Source organism: Megascapheus bottae, unplaced genomic scaffold (genome assembly GCF_031878675.1).
Source record: "Megascapheus bottae isolate mThoBot1 unplaced genomic scaffold, mThoBot2.hap1 H_1, whole genome shotgun sequence".
Classification (NCBI taxonomy): domain Eukaryota; kingdom Metazoa; phylum Chordata; class Mammalia; order Rodentia; family Geomyidae; genus Megascapheus; species Megascapheus bottae.
This window is the reverse complement of record NW_028327858.1, coordinates 720361-737509: the sequence shown is the minus strand read 5'-3', so window position 1 is coordinate 737509 and position 17149 is coordinate 720361. Positions and strand designations below refer to the sequence as shown.

The window sequence follows — 17149 nt, the reverse complement described above, 5'->3', positions numbered from 1 at the left end:
GGTGTTGTTCTAGCCCTCTTCAGGGTGGACAGATTCTCCTGTCCCCTAGCGTAAGTCTGCACTTTAGACCCCATGTGAGGCTAGACTGAGAAGGGTACTAGGGAGAGGCAGGACAATGCCATCAAAGCAGAAGAAGACAATGAGAGGTTGTAGAAGAAATGCTTCCTAGTGGAGGTCAGAAAGCCATTTACGTCCTAGGTAAGTAGCTTGAAGATTTAACACCCATCTACCGGATAGTTCCCACAAGGCGAATCCATTCCATGACAGGAGCTTGAACCAAAACCTCCAAGCACACAAGCACAGGGACAGAATAATGATGTACAATTATGTTATGACAAAAGCTTCTGTTTAAACTCATAGGTCTTTATTCTACCCTACAATGCCCAAGGAAAGGAGAGCTCCTGTATGAGACTTTTCCTTGTCACAGGTAACCACACTGACTATAGATGGACTAGAAGTCCTTCCTATGTCCCTCTCTGAGAATTCAGATGACCTTTCTTTCCCTGAGGTGTGGTTTAGGCCAGAGACGTTCAAATTTGGGTGCATCAGAATCCCTGGGAATATTTTGCATACAGATTCAAGGGCTCCCCCTCTGGAGAATGGATGAAGTGGATCTGGGGTGAGAACAGGAAAGTGATCTTATTTTAGGCTTACTTGATAATTCTGAATTGTAGGTAAGGACAATCTAAGAGGGGCCAAGGCTCAGAGTTAGGACAGCAGGAGCTGAGAGGATACCACTTGAAGTCTCCCACATGTGGGGATACCATTTGTTCCTCCTCAAGAGAGTGACTGTGTATCAGTTTCCTGCTATTGGGGAGCTAGGAACAGGCACTGAGAAAAGAAAAGAGCTGTCAGCCATGAAGAAGGCCCCGGAGGCCTTACAGCTGTGAACCATGAGTCGCCATCCTGTGAAGGTCTGTGAGATGGACAAAGATGTGATATGGTGACTGGAGCCACCGCCCAATAAACACAGTTTGTCTCTCTGTCTCCCTGCAGATTGTGTTCCGGAAAATCAGTGATGTGAAACGGGAAGAGGAAGAGCGCATGAAAAGGAAAAATGAGGCCCCCCTGATTTTGCCCCCTGATCACCCGGTCCGCCGACTCTTCCAGAGGTTTCGCCAGCAGAAAGAAGCCAGGCTGGCAGCAGAGAGGGGGGGTCGGGATCTGGATGACCTGGATGTAGAGAAGGGCAGTGCCCTCACAGAGCATGCCTCAGCCAATCACACGCTCGTGAAGGCCAGTGTGGTCACCGTCCGCGAGAGCCCTGCCACACCCGTGTCTTTCCAGGCAGCCTCCGCCTCTGGAGTGTCAGACCATGCCAAGCTGCACGCGCCGGGCTCTGAGTGCCTGGGTCCCAAGGGGAGTGGTGGCGACTGTGCCAAGCGCAAAGGCTGGGCCCGCTTCAAAGATACTGGTGGGAAAGGTGAGGACTGGAACAAGGTGTCAAAGGCCGAGTCAATGGAGACACTTCCCGAGAGGACCAAGGCATCTGGTGAGGCCACGCTGAAGAAGACAGACTCGTGCGACAGTGGCATCACCAAGAGCGACCTCCGTCTCGACAACGCGGGCGAGGCCAGGAGTCCCCAGGATAGGAGCCCCATCTTGGCAGAGGTCAAACATTCCTTCTACCCCATTCCCGAGCAGACCCTACAGGCCACGGTCCTGGAGGTGAAGCACGAGCTGAAGGAGGACATCAAGGCTTTGAACGCCAAAATGACCAATATTGAGAAACAGCTTTCTGAGATTCTCAGGATATTAACTTCCAGAAGATCTTCACAGTCTCCCCAGGAGCTGTTTGAAATATCAAGGCCCCAGTCCCCAGAATCAGAGAGAGACATTTTTGGAGCCAGCTGAAAGGTTTGTTAAAGAAACAACCACAACCACCACCATAAAGAAGAAGTTCAAAGACAAAAACGTCTGCACCCCTGCCCAGATACCACCGCCTCCACACATGCCCACGTGCCCAATGATTTGTCAAGTAGGCTTTTCTGAACAGAAAAACCAAAGTGGGACCAATGGCTTAGGTGTGCTCACATGCTCCCTCCTTCTATCCCTGGAAAAACGATAGGAGAGGTAATCTGTGCCCTCCCCCCACTGCAAGATGGCAGCTGCATTGGAACAGTCTGCACAATTCTGGAAGAGGGGGCTCGCTATCTAAAGGATCTTTTCCTTCATTTGAAAAATTTGTTTTTACTACCATAGTATTTATAAATGATGAAAACTACCAGAAAAGAGGAGCATCCATTTGGGACTGGTAGCAGAGAGCCAAGGACTCCTCTTGTATAGACCACACTGGGCTCCTTCACCAAGCTCCCCAAAGACTGAGGTGGGGGCAGGGATTTCCCAGCATTCCGCAGCCCTGTACAGCCAGCGTCTGACATCACCACCTCTTTCCATCATCACTTGTAAGAAGCTCAGACAAAGAGAGCTTGAAGGACAGAAAGAGTAGAATTTCCACTTTCTGCCTTTGATGGCTCAGGCTGAACAGCTGGCACTATCAGAGCCTTCCACAGACTCACAGCAAGCTTCCTTGGGTCTCCTTGGCCAGACAAGAGTGGGGTAGAAAAGAACCCAGGGATTCTCTGTTGTGTGGTCTGCAGGCTGCTCTGACCGCCAGCTTCAGATGCCCCCAAGTGGTCCTCAGGCCCTTGTTTATGCTGTAGGCATTGTAGCCCAAGCAGCTTTGCTTCCGTTCCCTCTGAACCTCCTCCCAAGTGTTCCTGTGGCATTCCTCAGGGTGTGAAGAAGCAGCAGCAGGAAGGGGCAGGTACCTAGAGTTGCTTACTAATGAAGCAGGTACACACACACACACACACACACACACACACACACACACACACGCACGCACGGACGTACGCACACACGCACGCACGCAAAACCTCAGAAAAATGATTGTAACAAGTGCTATGTCTATAGTTAGATTCTCATGGGGATTTTTGTCCACAGCATGGGATCAGTAGGAGATACTTGGGGGCTATACTTAGCCTTATTTGAAACCTAACTTCTCTATTTCCCATGATTAAAAAAGAGAGAAGCCAGGGCAGTGACTGTACTCTCTTCAGGAGCTGGACAAAGAACGGAGCAGTGGTTTTCAGCTATCCCAGGAAAGAGATAGAGTTGGCTGTGGGATTTGTGGTCCACAAGAGCAGGTGGAGCTCAGAGCCATGGGCATAGAACTGCCTATCTGCCACTTAAATCAGAGATATCACTTAAGTCACCTGAGTTCAGGTGAGGGGGACTTTGCGCTGCTCTCAGTGATATGAGAGAAAGGAAAGTGGAGGATGCCCAGATGCAGCACAGCTTCTTCTGGTCACTTTTACCAGGCTCACACTGAGGAGGTCCTACCACTAAGCACCTCTGCTTGGTGTTGCTTTGCTGTCGTAGAGCCTTATCTTACCAAAGAGATTCAGTGTTCTGAAAGCTTCCTGTCCAGGCCTGTCTTCCTCCAACCCCCTTTAAATCCTGCTTGGTGGCTGTGATGCATTCCCAGCACTTAGGCCTTGGTTGTCTATGTAGTGTTGATACAGATGGCTCTGGAAGGTTAAGGGGGGCATACACAGTTGTGAGACCTACAGACATGGCCCTACATCCCCAGGCTGTGACATTGTTAGATTTCACTTCCTATGGCCTCATAGGGCTGAATCATGCTTGTTTGTGGATCTGGGTAGAGCGGGGAGGCTTTGAGTTTCTTGAATTTGAGCTGCTGCCACTTGGTCCTCGGGGGAGAGGCCCTCTACACATTCCAGGCTACCTACCCTCCGACATGCTTATTAACTTGCTTCTAAATTTTAACACCTATTCCACCTCAGGCAAAGAGAGACCCCTCGTTACCCTGATACCCAGCTTCCCAATCACCCACCCGTCATCGCCTCTCCTGTGTCTCAGTCACCAAGCTCATCTAGAGCCTCACCAGCCAGTGTGGGGAGGTCCTGCTATAGCAAGCTACCTCTGAGACAGGTGGCTGTGGAAATCAATCTGCATCTAGATCTGTGGGACAGAGATGCCGAGAAGGCTCAGAAGTCGAGCCTTGTTTGGGGGAAGAGAGCTTCAGGAATGTGTCCCGGGGTCAATGTAAATGGAGCTAATGACTGCACAGCAGACACTGCAGGAAGAACCCGCTCAACTCAATGTCCAGCGACCCATCCTATGAGTTCCTCTAGGAGACAGTTACAATCACCCCAGGTGTGGCTTTTATCCTTCTCCGTCTGTAAACTGTAAGGCATTTTTGTTTTATTGTTTTCTCTGAAGAAGAAAAAACTCCAATTTTTAAATGAGCCAATCTGTTTCTCCTTTTTTTTTTATGATGTGCACCTGGTTGCATGCAGGCTGCTTCGAGCAAGCACTCCACTCTTGCTGGAACAGAAGGCTTCAAGTATCTCTGACCTGCACTTTCCACCACCTACCAGGATCTGATAGCCAAAGAAAAACATGGGAAACACTTGCTAAGTCTTAGATCAGACATTTAGACCAGCAAAATGATGCCAAGAGATACCAGTTTTGATGTTGCTTTTTCTCTGGGAGGCGATATATATAGTGTGTTGTACCAGTTTTCTTTGAGTCTAGTAAGTACTGGCTACTTAGTCTCTCTTCCTCTTTCTTTGAATCTTATCCCCAGGAAATCTCCATGTCCCAGCACCTATGCTGACAGGCTGCTTTAAAGTGAGGAGGTCCTGTCCCTGTCACTTGGTTGCTTGTTGGACATACTGAGGGAGGTATGGACTAGAGTAGATCTGAAGGCTGACTCTAAGGAACAAGATGGCTTCCGAGATGGTGTATTTGGTGGGGACATTGGCTTCAGCCAGGTGTGCTATGGTCCACAGAGGCCTCCTCTACCGGGCGCAAAGCAATGATCAAAAGAGGAAGGGGTGATGGCTCTTTGGCTGAGAAACTCTGGTCTAGAGCATAATTAATGCAGCTTAATTGCATTAACACTGCAGCAAGAGTTTTGCTTATTTTCAGCCATCTTCCCTAAGCTTTTGGAAATGCATCTTTCCTTTTGATTTCTTGTGATCTGATTCCTGAAATGTGTTTTCCTCGCTTAGGATCTTTGTGTTGCTTTGGCCACACATCAGAGGAGAATACCTCTTTCAAAAGTGGGGATAGCTGGGGAGGGGGTAAAATACTCTCTGGGTACCCTCCTATCCCCTGCAGCAGGCTTCATCTTCCAAGACCTCGGGTGGAAGGTGAAAGTATTAGGTCAACTGCCAGACTTGTCCAGGTTGCCACGGGGCCTACAAGAACGCCTTAGGAATTCTAATTGGAGGGAGAACCTCCTTTTCTCTGTTGCACTGACCATGCCATCTCACATGCACACTCTGGAGCATTAGGAGCCCTGGCAGAGAGACAGGTTGCTCATGTACACTTGATTCATAGATTGAAACTGTTTTGCAATAAAGTTGTTTAGCCTTAAGACCCTTGAATGGAACCCCAGCTGTCATGGAGCCCCCAATGCCCCTTCCTCTCTCTTCACCTCATGTTGCTTAAAGAAGAGGCCTGCCGAGGGCTTGCCCTGGCCCCTAGACACCCTCTCTTCTGTCACTTCGTCATTGCCATTGCTCTGTATACCACTGCCTTCTCACTGGCTTCAATGAGACACCTTCACCAGCTCCTGCGCCCTCCAGTGGAGGAGACTTCACTGTCCTGTGAGCACTGACTGACAAGAGGAAGCCTCATTTTCTCACCAATGGAACTGGAGTTGAGAGGTTTTCCTTTCTGCTTCCTATGGTTCAAAAGAATCAATGTGAATTAGCCTGCTTAAATCTGTTTCAGATGAAGCTTTCCTCTCACGTGAAGCATATGGGGCTTATTGGAGCCTCTAAAACTGGACTTGAAGACTCTGCAGGTGCCACACCTGGTAGGTGTCCCCTCCACCTGCCAATTAACTTTTCATAGAGCCATTGTGTGTGTGTCTCTCTGTGACTTCTCAGTCATCCAGTGACCCATTAGTTGTTTAACAAGAAGTTTGCAGCACTAGTTTCAGGAGATGAACTGCTCTTATGCTAAGAAGCAATCCCATCCCTGATGAATGTATTTTCTTAATATTCAGACACTGTACTTGCGCATCAGTTGGAGACTGTCCACATGTACCATCTCATTACAAGGACACTTCTCATGAGCAGTTCATCATTCTGAGGCTTTTCCTTCTATTAGCGTTCTTTTCTTTGAGTCCTGCCAAATCCTCTATTGGGTTATTTTTCTTTTTTCCTTTGCATCTGTCACTTTGTCCAAAATGAGCATGAATAAACAGAAATGCAAATGAGTTGATACTATTTTTGTGGTCAGCCAAGGATGCTGCCAGGAACTCCACTGTATGTCTGTGGCTTGGGAATGTAAAGAGGAATACATGCCCCCTCCCGGTTGACGATTCTCAACATTTTTAAACAAGCACAAATGATATTTGTAACAAAAAAGTTTAATTTTATTTATTATGGTAATAAACTATTTTATACATGATAACTTGCTTTTGCATTTTCTTGCATAATTATAAGTTATTGAATTGGGCATTTGAACTTAACAACAGAGCAAGGATGACAGTTTCTAAAGCTCTGACTTGGACAGAATCTTCAGTATTAATTTTTTGGAGAACTTGTAATTCCCAAGACACCAAGATGATATGTCCCACTGAGTAAAACAACAAATAGATATGGAGGTGCTTGGCCTGGGAGGGAGAGCTGTGTGTGATATACAAACGTATAGAACGTTAAAAAAAATCTGTGTCTAAGTCTGATTTCTGTTGCTTTAACAAAAAGAGAAAAGAGAAGAGGAGTTCCTTTTAGGCCCTGTTACTGAGGACTGGGAGGTGGCTATTTCTGGTGAAGGCCTCAGGTTGCTTCATAACAGAAGTGCAAGCAGGTATCTGCCCAAGAGATGAGACAAGCTGTGAGGGAAAGCCTTGCTTTCTAACAACCTGGCCCTGGAGTAAATGACCCAGTCCCATGCTAAAGACAGCAATTCCTCTAAACAACCTAATCCCTTCTTAAAGGCCCAGGGCACCACGAAGGCAATTAAATTTGAACCTGAGTAGGGAGTAGTGGTCCCGCTATGTGGAAAACATGGATGGGAGGAGTGTGGTTTGAGGCCATCCTAGACCAAAATAAAAGAGTCAACAAGACTCTTACTCTTGAAAAAATACAAGTGGACAGTGTGTTGGTGAATACCCATTGTCTCAGCCAGATAGGAGGTTGAGATGGGAAGACCACCATTCAAGGGTGGCTCTCAGCAAAAGCACTGACAGAAAAATAAAGTAAAGCAAAGGGAAGCATGAAGCTGGAGGCATGATTTGAGGGGTAGAGTGCTTGTGAGGTCAAAACTGCAGTGTTGGCCAAAAAGTAAACATGAAAATAAGAAAAAGGAAAATCTAACATGAGTTTTGAAGAGGAGAAACCATATTGAGTCAAGGATGCCGCCAGAAACAACCTGGCATCACTGAAAATGACAAGACAACTGGTTTAGCACACAAGTTGGTCTTTCACTTAGAAGTGAACTTTTTCATGTTTGACAATTTGCGTTGAAATTGGTATAAAAATACATTGTTTCCCTGAGTTTTAAGACACAGCATGAAGAACACAACTGCATCGTTTCCAGTTGATTAAGTGTTAATAATAGGAGTTTTCATCCTCATTTCTTCATTGATGGTGTCAGGCACTATTTATGCCTTGAATATTCCAAGAGTTTTAGTTCTGCTATAATTTTAATAGGTATTGCTTCTTGCTTACGGCAAGACATCGCAATCCTGAGCTCTTATTTAATGCCCGATGGACCATATTCAGACACTGTCACTTAATCTAGGGAGGAGGAAAGTGCGATGTACAAGCCAAATACAGGTCTCAGCTTGATCCCAGAGGGCCTCGTCTGAATGCAGTGTTTTTAATAATGTGCTTCTCTGTTATTCAATCGCATTGTAGAAAAGCATAATTAAAATAATTTAAGGATGACATTATTTAAAATTCTCATTGGCTGGTATTTATTTCAAAACTGTCCCCTATAAAAACCCTGAGCATCAGATTTTTTTTTATAAACTCCTCAATGGTGGAAAAAAGGTCTCTTTGTGACTTTAATCATTAGTCAAAAGGACTAGCAAAACAGAACTATCCCAGATACTGCATTCTGGGTGCCAAATTGGATTTAACTAATTTCTTTAAAATGGATTTTTTTGCTTGTTTTAAAAATTAAACCATTTCCAGAACAAAGGATTTAGAGAGGTATTGGATAGAGACTCATGGTAATCCTAGCTCATGGTATTTGTAATTTAAAAGGCTGCAAGCTGGGGATTGTAGTTCAAAGCCAGCCTAGGCTGACAAATCCCTGAGCTCCTATCCCCGGTTAACCATCAAAAAGCCAAGGGAGGAGGTGTAGCTCAAGTGATAGAGCATCAGCCTTGAGTGAAAAAGCCAAGCGAAAGTAGAAGGCCTTCAGTTCAAGCCCCTGTAGCAATACACACACACACACACACACACACACACACACACACACACACACACACACACTCACACAAATTATTCAGAGAGGCTCCCTCTCAAAGTGCATTAAGGCTGAACTATAGAATTTGGCTTTTTACGTTGGCCACATTGAAGCACTCTATTATATGCATATAGCTTAGTAAGTCATCTAAAAGGACAATCACTACACTATGCTTAGTTTCTAATATTTAGTCAATAGTTACAATATTTTAGGTAAGCGAAGTAAGCAGTCTCAATTTCTTTAATGAGATTCCCCTCTTCCAAATTGCTATTCTCTTAAAATATGGATCATACAATTGATGTATTTTCTTTCTAGACCTAGTCTTTAATAGAACAAATTGCCACTTAGACAAATTAATCTGAACATGGAATACTTTTGTGTCTTCTTGCATGATTCCAAAAATGAATCATCCTGATTGAGGTTTGTAACCTTCCAATGACTTTCTGCCCTCCTTGGGTGCTATCGTGGCAGCTGTGCTGGGGTTTCTATGTGGAACCAGCTCAGGATCAGAAGATCCTGGGGCTGGAAGTGACCTGGAAACCAGGTCTAGTCTTCCCAGCACGAAGACTGAAGGTTCCCAGTGTCACTGATGACATAACTAAAGCCCCTCAGCTCCTCAGAAACCAGTGTGTGCCCAGATCTCTCAAGGGTCTTTTGTTTAAAGCAATTCCAGAGTTTTAGCTCGTGTGCATGTAGAGACAAGCACTTATGGCTGGAAGCAGTAAGGGAAACAATGGTCCTAGAATAATATATATATTATTATTAAATCACACCTCAATTAGCTAAACTCAGTCATCATTCACTAACTCCCAAGAACCCTCTGAATCACAAGGTTTAAGAGGAATGTAGCATTATTATGTTCAAACACTTCCATTGAGTCTCTTAATATAGTTTAAGAAATAAACCACCTACACTTATGTAAATGGTCTCTTTAGAATGGGCACTTTAGAAAAGCCCCAAATCTTTTGTGTTTTACACACACACACACACACACACACACACACACACACACACACACACACACACACTTCACACAGGGTCATTAGGATCTGGCTCCCTCCAATCTCTCTTCCAAGTATAGAAGCTGGGAAGAAAGGGTAGCAAATCATTAATTAGTCTTGCATGCTAGAGGTTCAAGTTTCATTGAGTTTATAGCCACATCCAAGATCTAAGGTTAATACCATATAACAAATACAACAATATTTGCTGCATATAGACTTTATATTAGTCACCCAATGAGAATCTGTATAGTTGGAATGATGTAAGTTCTCCCCAAACCTGATACAGTAAGGATTAAAACTTTAAAGTTCCTTTCCTCCTCCCCACCCTTCCCAAATTCAAAAACAAACAAATATTCTGCTCTCTAGAGCTTGTGTCTATTAGTAGACATTCGGGCATCTAACTGGGGCAGAGGCAACAATGATGAATCCTCGAAGTATATGAGTGTGTTTAGATTTTAAATGTTTTTCTCAAAATAATTTTAGAAAAATCACAATTTACTATGTAATGACAACAAAAAATTCATTTTATTTGAATCAAAATGAAGCCATATAGCTGGGTGACATAGCTCACGCCTATAAGGCTACTCAAGAGGCTGAGATCTGAGGATTATGCTTCAAAGCCAGCCCGGGCACTGAAGTCTATGAGACTCTTATCTCCAATTAACCCCGAGAAAACTGGAAGTGGTGCTGTGGCTCCAGGTTAGGGTGGTAGCGTTGAGCTGAAGAGCTCAAGGACAAGTACCCAGGCCCAGAGTTCAAGCTCTATGACTGAACAACAACAAAAGAAAGAAGTAATATAAACCACGGAACAAAAACTCCTCGGTATGATGATACCTACTGGGATTTAGGTAGAGAAAATAGGCAATACCACAGAAATTCATCTTTACATTTTATGGCTTGCTTGACAGCACCCATCTGTAGATACATACATTTGCTGCCTTTAAAATTCGGCTTCTTTATTGAGAAACAATTAGCTGTGGGAACTATCATGTCTATGTATCTCTGTAAATCTCAGGAACAAGCATCCAAATGTAGATTACCTTGATAAAGATCAAATCATTGGAGCCCAAGGAGTGTGGACTCCTTAGAACACTACCAAACTGCTTTTCTCTTCCATGCCTTGGTCATTAGAAACACATCTGAGATGAGAAGCCAAACCATCCTGGCTGCTCCTTAGCTCCAGATGCAAGGTGTAGAAAAGGGGGAGTGTGTGTCACCAATGCATCAGCTGGATGTGTCAGAAATACAGCCCAGTTGAGGCCAGGCCTATCACTAATCAGCGTTTCTGTGTTCAATTCAGGTCCAATTTTAGTAAAAGATATGGAACCCAAAAGGCCTATGGGACTAAGGTCCAGACAAAAAAACCATGCACAGCGGAGTGAGACACTTCTGTCCTGGATTTTAGCTCACTCAGCAGTCAACACATGGTTGCATGAGAACAACTAAGTTCCCAAAGTCTGGTTGTAAATTTTCTATGAGAGCTCAAGTTATCATCAGTCTTGGAGTGAGGTATCTTCAACAGAAGATGAGCAGAAAATCATTGGACATTATCTTGGATTGGAGGTCAGGATGAAGTACCATTTGCCGCAGAGACCAGCAGCACTAGTCTGCAGTGTATGTCTGGGCCCAGGCAATGCCCACGTGGGAGTAGCAGTACAGGAATGCCAACACGGAGAGAGTCACCCATGGCCAGCCTGTAGGGAGAGACGAAGACGGGAGAGCTGTCAGAAGAGATAGAAGCACTTGGCGGAACCTCTCACATGAAGTTCTCATTCCCATATGAGAAACAACATAGGCCTTCATTTACAAGAGCTACATGTCTCCTAGAAAGTCTACTCTGAGAGGAACCACAGGAAGTAGGGTCCTAGGGTAGCATCAGGGGCAGCACAAAATAAAGGGCGCACTATCACAAACACAGCCGCATCTGGAAATGGGCTATGTGTTCAAAGAACATGCAGGTAAAGATTAAAGCAGAAAAATTATGTTCATGAGTCTTGTCAATCTCAAAATATAGATTGACCATTACATTGAATTTCCATTTGGGAGCATCCAGAAAGGGAGACTCAAATTCACATGTTTTATTACTTCAGAGTATTTGTTATTTTGTAATCTTCGCATCTTCTATGCATTAAGGACGTTAGAGATCCAGAGCTGCTGTAGAAGATGCTAGAAGCATGTGCAGGGCACTCCATCTTGGAGAATAACTGAGTATACAAAGAGCATTTCAACTGGACCATGTATGACAAATAAGAGTTCACCAAACCTAAAGGGACAGAGATATTCTTCCAGAGACAACTCCTAAAGTCCAAATATCCCAGGCCATCCAAGGAACAGTTATGATGGGATATTGCTCTCATGCAGAGAGGAGGCAGAGGCAGAGGTAAAAGGAGGAAGAAGACTGTAGGAAGTCTTTGTGGGGGGCTCTCCAAACCCTAGTAGCCTCTCTTCTTGTCGGGCTAGCCATTACTTAATATTGTTAGCATGACTAGGTAAGACTATAGCATAGTAGTTAGGAGAAATGGAGAATGACACAAGCTCAGATCCTGGTTCTACTATTCTTACTGTGTAGCTTTGAGAAAGTTAATAAATCTCAATATAAAACCATGGCTACAGCATCTCACTTACTAGTGCTTTTGTATATACAAGTGGAATGACATGAAGACTGAGTATGGAAAGCTCTCCAGGGGCGGCAGTGGTCATGGCATCAAGGGATAAAGTAGTCTTTTGCCAGCAAATGTGATCAGAGTGGTGACAGAGAAACCTAACTCACCCTGGCTCATCTTGCTCCCTACCCTCACTACAAGAATTCTGTAAGGCACTGCAGGGAAGAGAGGCAAGGGCAGCCAGGAGACCAGGCATGCTCGTTCCCCATCCATCTTGTGGCTGCACTTCATATCTGCTAGTGCATATGTTATCTGTGGCCATCAAAATAAATTAAAACATGGCTTACACAATAGAAACAGTATTCTCTCACAGTTCTGGAGTGCAAAAATCTGAACTCATATGTTGGCAGAGCCTCTCTCCCTCCAAAGGCTTTAAGAGAGAATCTGCTCTTGTCTTTTCCAGCTTCTCCCTTGGCCGTGGCACATTCACTGCCTCCATCTTTTTGTGGCTATCTTCCCCACATTTTTCTGGATTCTCTCCTCTACGGGGCAACTCACTGGTCCTAGATCCAGAATAATGTTCTTTCAAATGACTTAACTAGTTACAGCTGAAAAGTCTATATTTCCAAATGAAGATATTCTGAGGTTCCACACAATGAATTTGGGGTGGTGACACTATCAACCCAGCACAGCAAGGTATTTTCTCTGAGCTTCTAGAGAATTTTAGCCTTCCAGAAGGCCCTCAGATCCCTGTGCTATGACTCAGCCATATGTGCTAGGAAAACCAAGATGGGTAGGATGGGGTGGTGCTACAGTCACAAGAGGTACTCCACAATTTCAGCTGTTTTGGAGCGACACTCGAGTGTTTGCTAAACACAGAACACAGGCCAGCAGCAGGCGTGGACAAATGGTAAGGGGGCACGGCATAGCTGTAGTTGATACCCATGCTGTTAAGACTCATCCCTGCCTAGCTCATAGAACTGTAAGAAAGAACAATCCCAAGACTTCCCAGACAGAGTTGGGTCATAATACACATGTGCAGTGTAGGCTATGAAAATTCTCCCAACTCTTACTAGATATGTCTTCTACAGAGATCGCTAGATGGCAGTTATGAGATATTCCTATAATCCTGAATGCATCTTGGTAGGACCTTATTTTCCCCATCTACACAGTGGGAGTTCTCCACATATTGTTTATAAAAGAGCATTGTTATATGTGCCTGTAGTCTCAGGTCCTGGAAGGGCTGAGACTGGAGAGCTGCTTGACTCCTGGAGGTCTGGACCAGTGTAAGAAATAATAAGCAATCAAAAATCTAAAACAAAAGTTTATTTTTAAATGTATGTGAATAAAGTATTACCACAGATTTGGTAAGCTTTCAAAACAAGAAGCAGAGCTGATTACTATAAGGCCAGACATTCTATCACACATGTAATATTCCCTGGCCTTTGCAACACAAATAATAATCCTGCTGTGAGCCAAATGGCTGGTGGGACGCCTTAACATTTCCTGTCTCCCAGAAGAAGAGGCATGATGGTGAGGGAAAGAAAGTGGACATGTCATGCATCCTCACCACACAGCCAATATGTCACCAGCACTTGAGCTGTACCGGATCCTGTCCTCCACCTTAACACTGCCTTTTCCTGCTGGACTGCAGGTCTCATTGAGGCAGCTACTAAGCAATGCAATGTGGCCATAGGTAGGCTCAGGCAGGAGCTCAGATGAGGACAGATCCCCAAACTTGAAATGCAAAGGGGGTGGACTGCCCTGCTGGCAACAGATGGTTACTTTGATCCTCGTCAGTCTTTAACAAGGAAGGGCAAAAAAGGATTTGGTCCTGATAGAGAATTTCCCAACTGTTGCAGTCCTTTCTTCACCCCCCACCAGCCTTTCTCTGATCACCTTTCCTCCACGATCTCCCTCTCACCCAGCTTCCCAACATCCATTCTTTTCATATCCCCCATCCTCTACAGGGCATCAGCCATAGACTCCTCTGGTCCCATTTATATGGCTTCTGCAGTTCAACGGACCGTGTGCTGTTGGCCAAAAGATCTTTCTTTTTATTTATTTATTTTTTGCCAGTCCTGGGCTTGATCTCAGGGACTGAGCACTGTCCTTGGACTTTCTCAAGGCTAGAGCTCTACCACTTGAGCCTTAGCCACCAGTTGTGGCTTCTTTTTTTTCTATGTATGTGGTACCGATGAATCGAACCTGGGCCTTCGTGCATGCTAGGCAAGCACTCTACCACTAGACCAAATTCCCAGTCCCAAAAGATCTTTCTTAAGAGAGCACTTTAGGAAGGCTGAAGCCTCCAACATACCCTTTGCCTTCAAAGCTGGATTCCTGGATATGTGTGTAACTTCTTTCTGGGCTTTGATTCCTTGACCTAACAAGATCTAAACAAGTAAAGCTTTTAACAAATCACAGGTAGGCAGATTAGCAATATTGTAAACAAGTTACTAGTGAGTCAGACCACCATTGCAAAAGATTGAGTAATATAATTAATAGGACAGATGATCTGCTGGCGATAGCTAAGAGCACGTATTACACACTAGATTCAATTAAGAGGACCAATGTAGGTGGGATAATCAATGGAATTAATGAGATCTAGGTAGTTGCATCATGAGGCTGATAATAGACTATTGGTAAGTTGTAGAATAACTAGAGCTAATGAAAAACAGGTAGGGTACAGAGGAAAAGAGCTGGGGCTAGCTGAGAAAAATCGCTGTGTAATTTTCCTTGAGGTTATCATGGCTGAGCAATTCTTTAAGCAATTAAACTAGTCTGAAAGAACACAAAATGAAGAGGCTCAGACACCAAAGAAAAAGACTATCATCAGGCAGGGTTGGGAGAAATCAAAGATAATTTTCTGCAAAGTGGAGATAAACAGAACAAGAAATAGTTCTAACAAAAAAAAAACTTTATCAAAGGGAATCTTGTAAAATGGCATAACACTGGGAAAAACAATATGGAGGTTCCAATAACAACAACAAAAACACCAAATTACAGCATACTTACCCCCAAAGAATTCAAAATAGGAACTAGAAGAGGTATTTTTGTACAATTATGCTTATACCAGAATTTTTCACACAATGTGGAAGCGACCCTCATGTTCATGGACAAATAAATGGGAAAACAGAATGTGGTCTGTACATACAAAGACTATCAGTGTTTAAAAATGATATACATTCAGCCACGAATTTATAATATAGACTAACCCTGAAAACATCACATCAAATGAAGTAAAAGAGGCCCAAAAAGTAAATATAGGGTTTCATTTAGATCAAGTTGGCAGAGTGGTCAAATTCAGAGTCAGAAAATAAACTAGGTTGTTACTAGGATCCAGCAGAGAAAAATAATGAGAAATAGAGACAGTTTATAAAGTTTTAGTTCAGGAAGATAAAGTTCCAGAAACAAAGGTATTGATAGCTATATAATAATGCGAATATACTTAATTTCACCAACTGTACTTTGAAACAGTTAAAAATGCATTTTATCTTATGTATCATTTGGAACCATAAAAATTATGATGAGTAAACAAAATGCATTGGCAAAATAGCATATATTATTCCTTTGAACACGTGAATTAATTTGTAAATACCAAGTGATTACTTGGAACTGGGGGAGAGGATGGACTGCAAAGAGGTTACTAGAAATCTTCCAGAATGATGAAGATTAAAACATAGCAAAAATGCATTCAACTGTAAATGATGCTCGAGTGTATTCATGCATTCATCTTCAAGAAAGTTGATAAAAAAAAAAGTATGATGTATGCAAGGTGCATCTCCAGGGTGTCATTCCTTTGAACAATCAGCTGACAAATAAACAAAAGTAGCAGCAGGAACCTGAAACCTGTTTTGTTTGAGGGTAGATGGAGCTAAAAGAAAGTGACCGAATACAGTCCTAATATCCAAAGTACATATGTGGAAATGGCACAAGGTAACTTGAGGGGACGAGTGAGGTTAGGACAGGTGGAAGAGAATGACAGGAGGATGTGATCGATCATGTGGCATGATACTCATAAATGGGCATGGCCTTTTGTGTACTAAAGACAACTCTAAAAATAAATTTAAAAAGGAAACTAGGCATGAAAGTGTTAAAGGAGACAATGGGATGTTAGCAAATTATAGTCTCACAACCATAGGTTTCAGTATCCTAGACTACAGCTGGCTCATGGTGTTCGAGAAAAGGGTACAAGAAAATGCCATTTTGGGGCCGGGAGTTTGGCCTAGTGGTAGAGTACTTGCCTAGCATGTACGAAGGCCTCGGTTCTATTCCTTGGTACCACATACATAGAAAAAGGCCAAAAGTGGTGCTGAGGCTTAAGTGGTAGAGCTCTAGCCTTGAGAAAGTCCAAGGACAGTGCTCAGGCCCTGAGCTCAAGCTCACGATGGCAAAGAAAAAAAAAAACCAAAACACCATTTTTTTCCCAATAATAATTAACCCTGTTCCTTCCCGGGGTGAAGGGAATTTGCTAAGCATAGTACCCAATTATGAATTCCACTGGGGGCTAATGAGGGGCTCTGTCTTCATTCACCATTCAGATAGGCTTGGCAGAGAGAAGGCTGCTTTTTCCTATTCCAAAAAAGAAATCAATCCCTACCATGCAAGAGGAGTTGAGGTGCTGAATTGTATAACTATCCACATCAAACACACACTCTGCCATCAGCTCAGGCAACACTGCCAAGGCACCGGCCACCTTCTTAGTTCTAATGGGGCTTGTTCAAGAGCCATATACTGCAGTTAACAGCGTCTAAAACACTGACTACCACAGCCAATGACTGGCAAGTCTAGGGATGAGCTTTGCAAGGACACTTTCTTCCTGGCCTGCCTCTCAGCTCCCAGCACCAAGTTTCTGCAATTTACTAAGATGACATAGTCCCAGTTATTTCTCACTGTACTTGGAGAAAGAAATTGCTCTCCTCTTTTTTAAGAGGAAAATCAAGGATTGTGAAGGTAAATAGCTTGCCATAGATCACACAGATAATAGATTATACAACTGTGGTTTAATTCCAATACTGAGTCTACGTGTGTGTGTGTGCGTGTGTGTGTGTGTGTGTGCGTGTGCACACACTCACACACAGGTGC

At 43.8% G+C, this 17149-nt stretch overlaps 2 protein-coding genes across 2 annotated transcripts in view; one reads left to right on the top strand and one right to left on the bottom strand.

The window, feature by feature from the left end:
* Positions 1-1969, top strand: part of LOC150038963 (voltage-gated delayed rectifier potassium channel KCNH1-like) — a 159703-nt gene extending 157734 nt beyond the window's left edge. The window contains exon 6 of the mRNA XM_090328108.1: positions 997-1969. Coding sequence (XP_090184234.1) covers positions 997-1854 — 858 coding nt within the window. The 3' untranslated portion in view covers positions 1855-1969. The remainder of the gene's footprint in view (positions 1-996) is intronic.
* A 7494-nt stretch (positions 1970-9463) lies between these two features.
* The window catches only part of LOC150038961 (protein-cysteine N-palmitoyltransferase HHAT-like), a 218600-nt gene continuing 210914 nt past the window's right edge, over positions 9464-17149 (bottom strand). Inside the window, exon 12 of the mRNA XM_090328171.1 lies at positions 9464-11155. Within this exon, the coding sequence (XP_090184297.1) occupies positions 11064-11155 (92 nt within the window). The 3' untranslated portion in view covers positions 9464-11063. The remainder of the gene's footprint in view (positions 11156-17149) is intronic.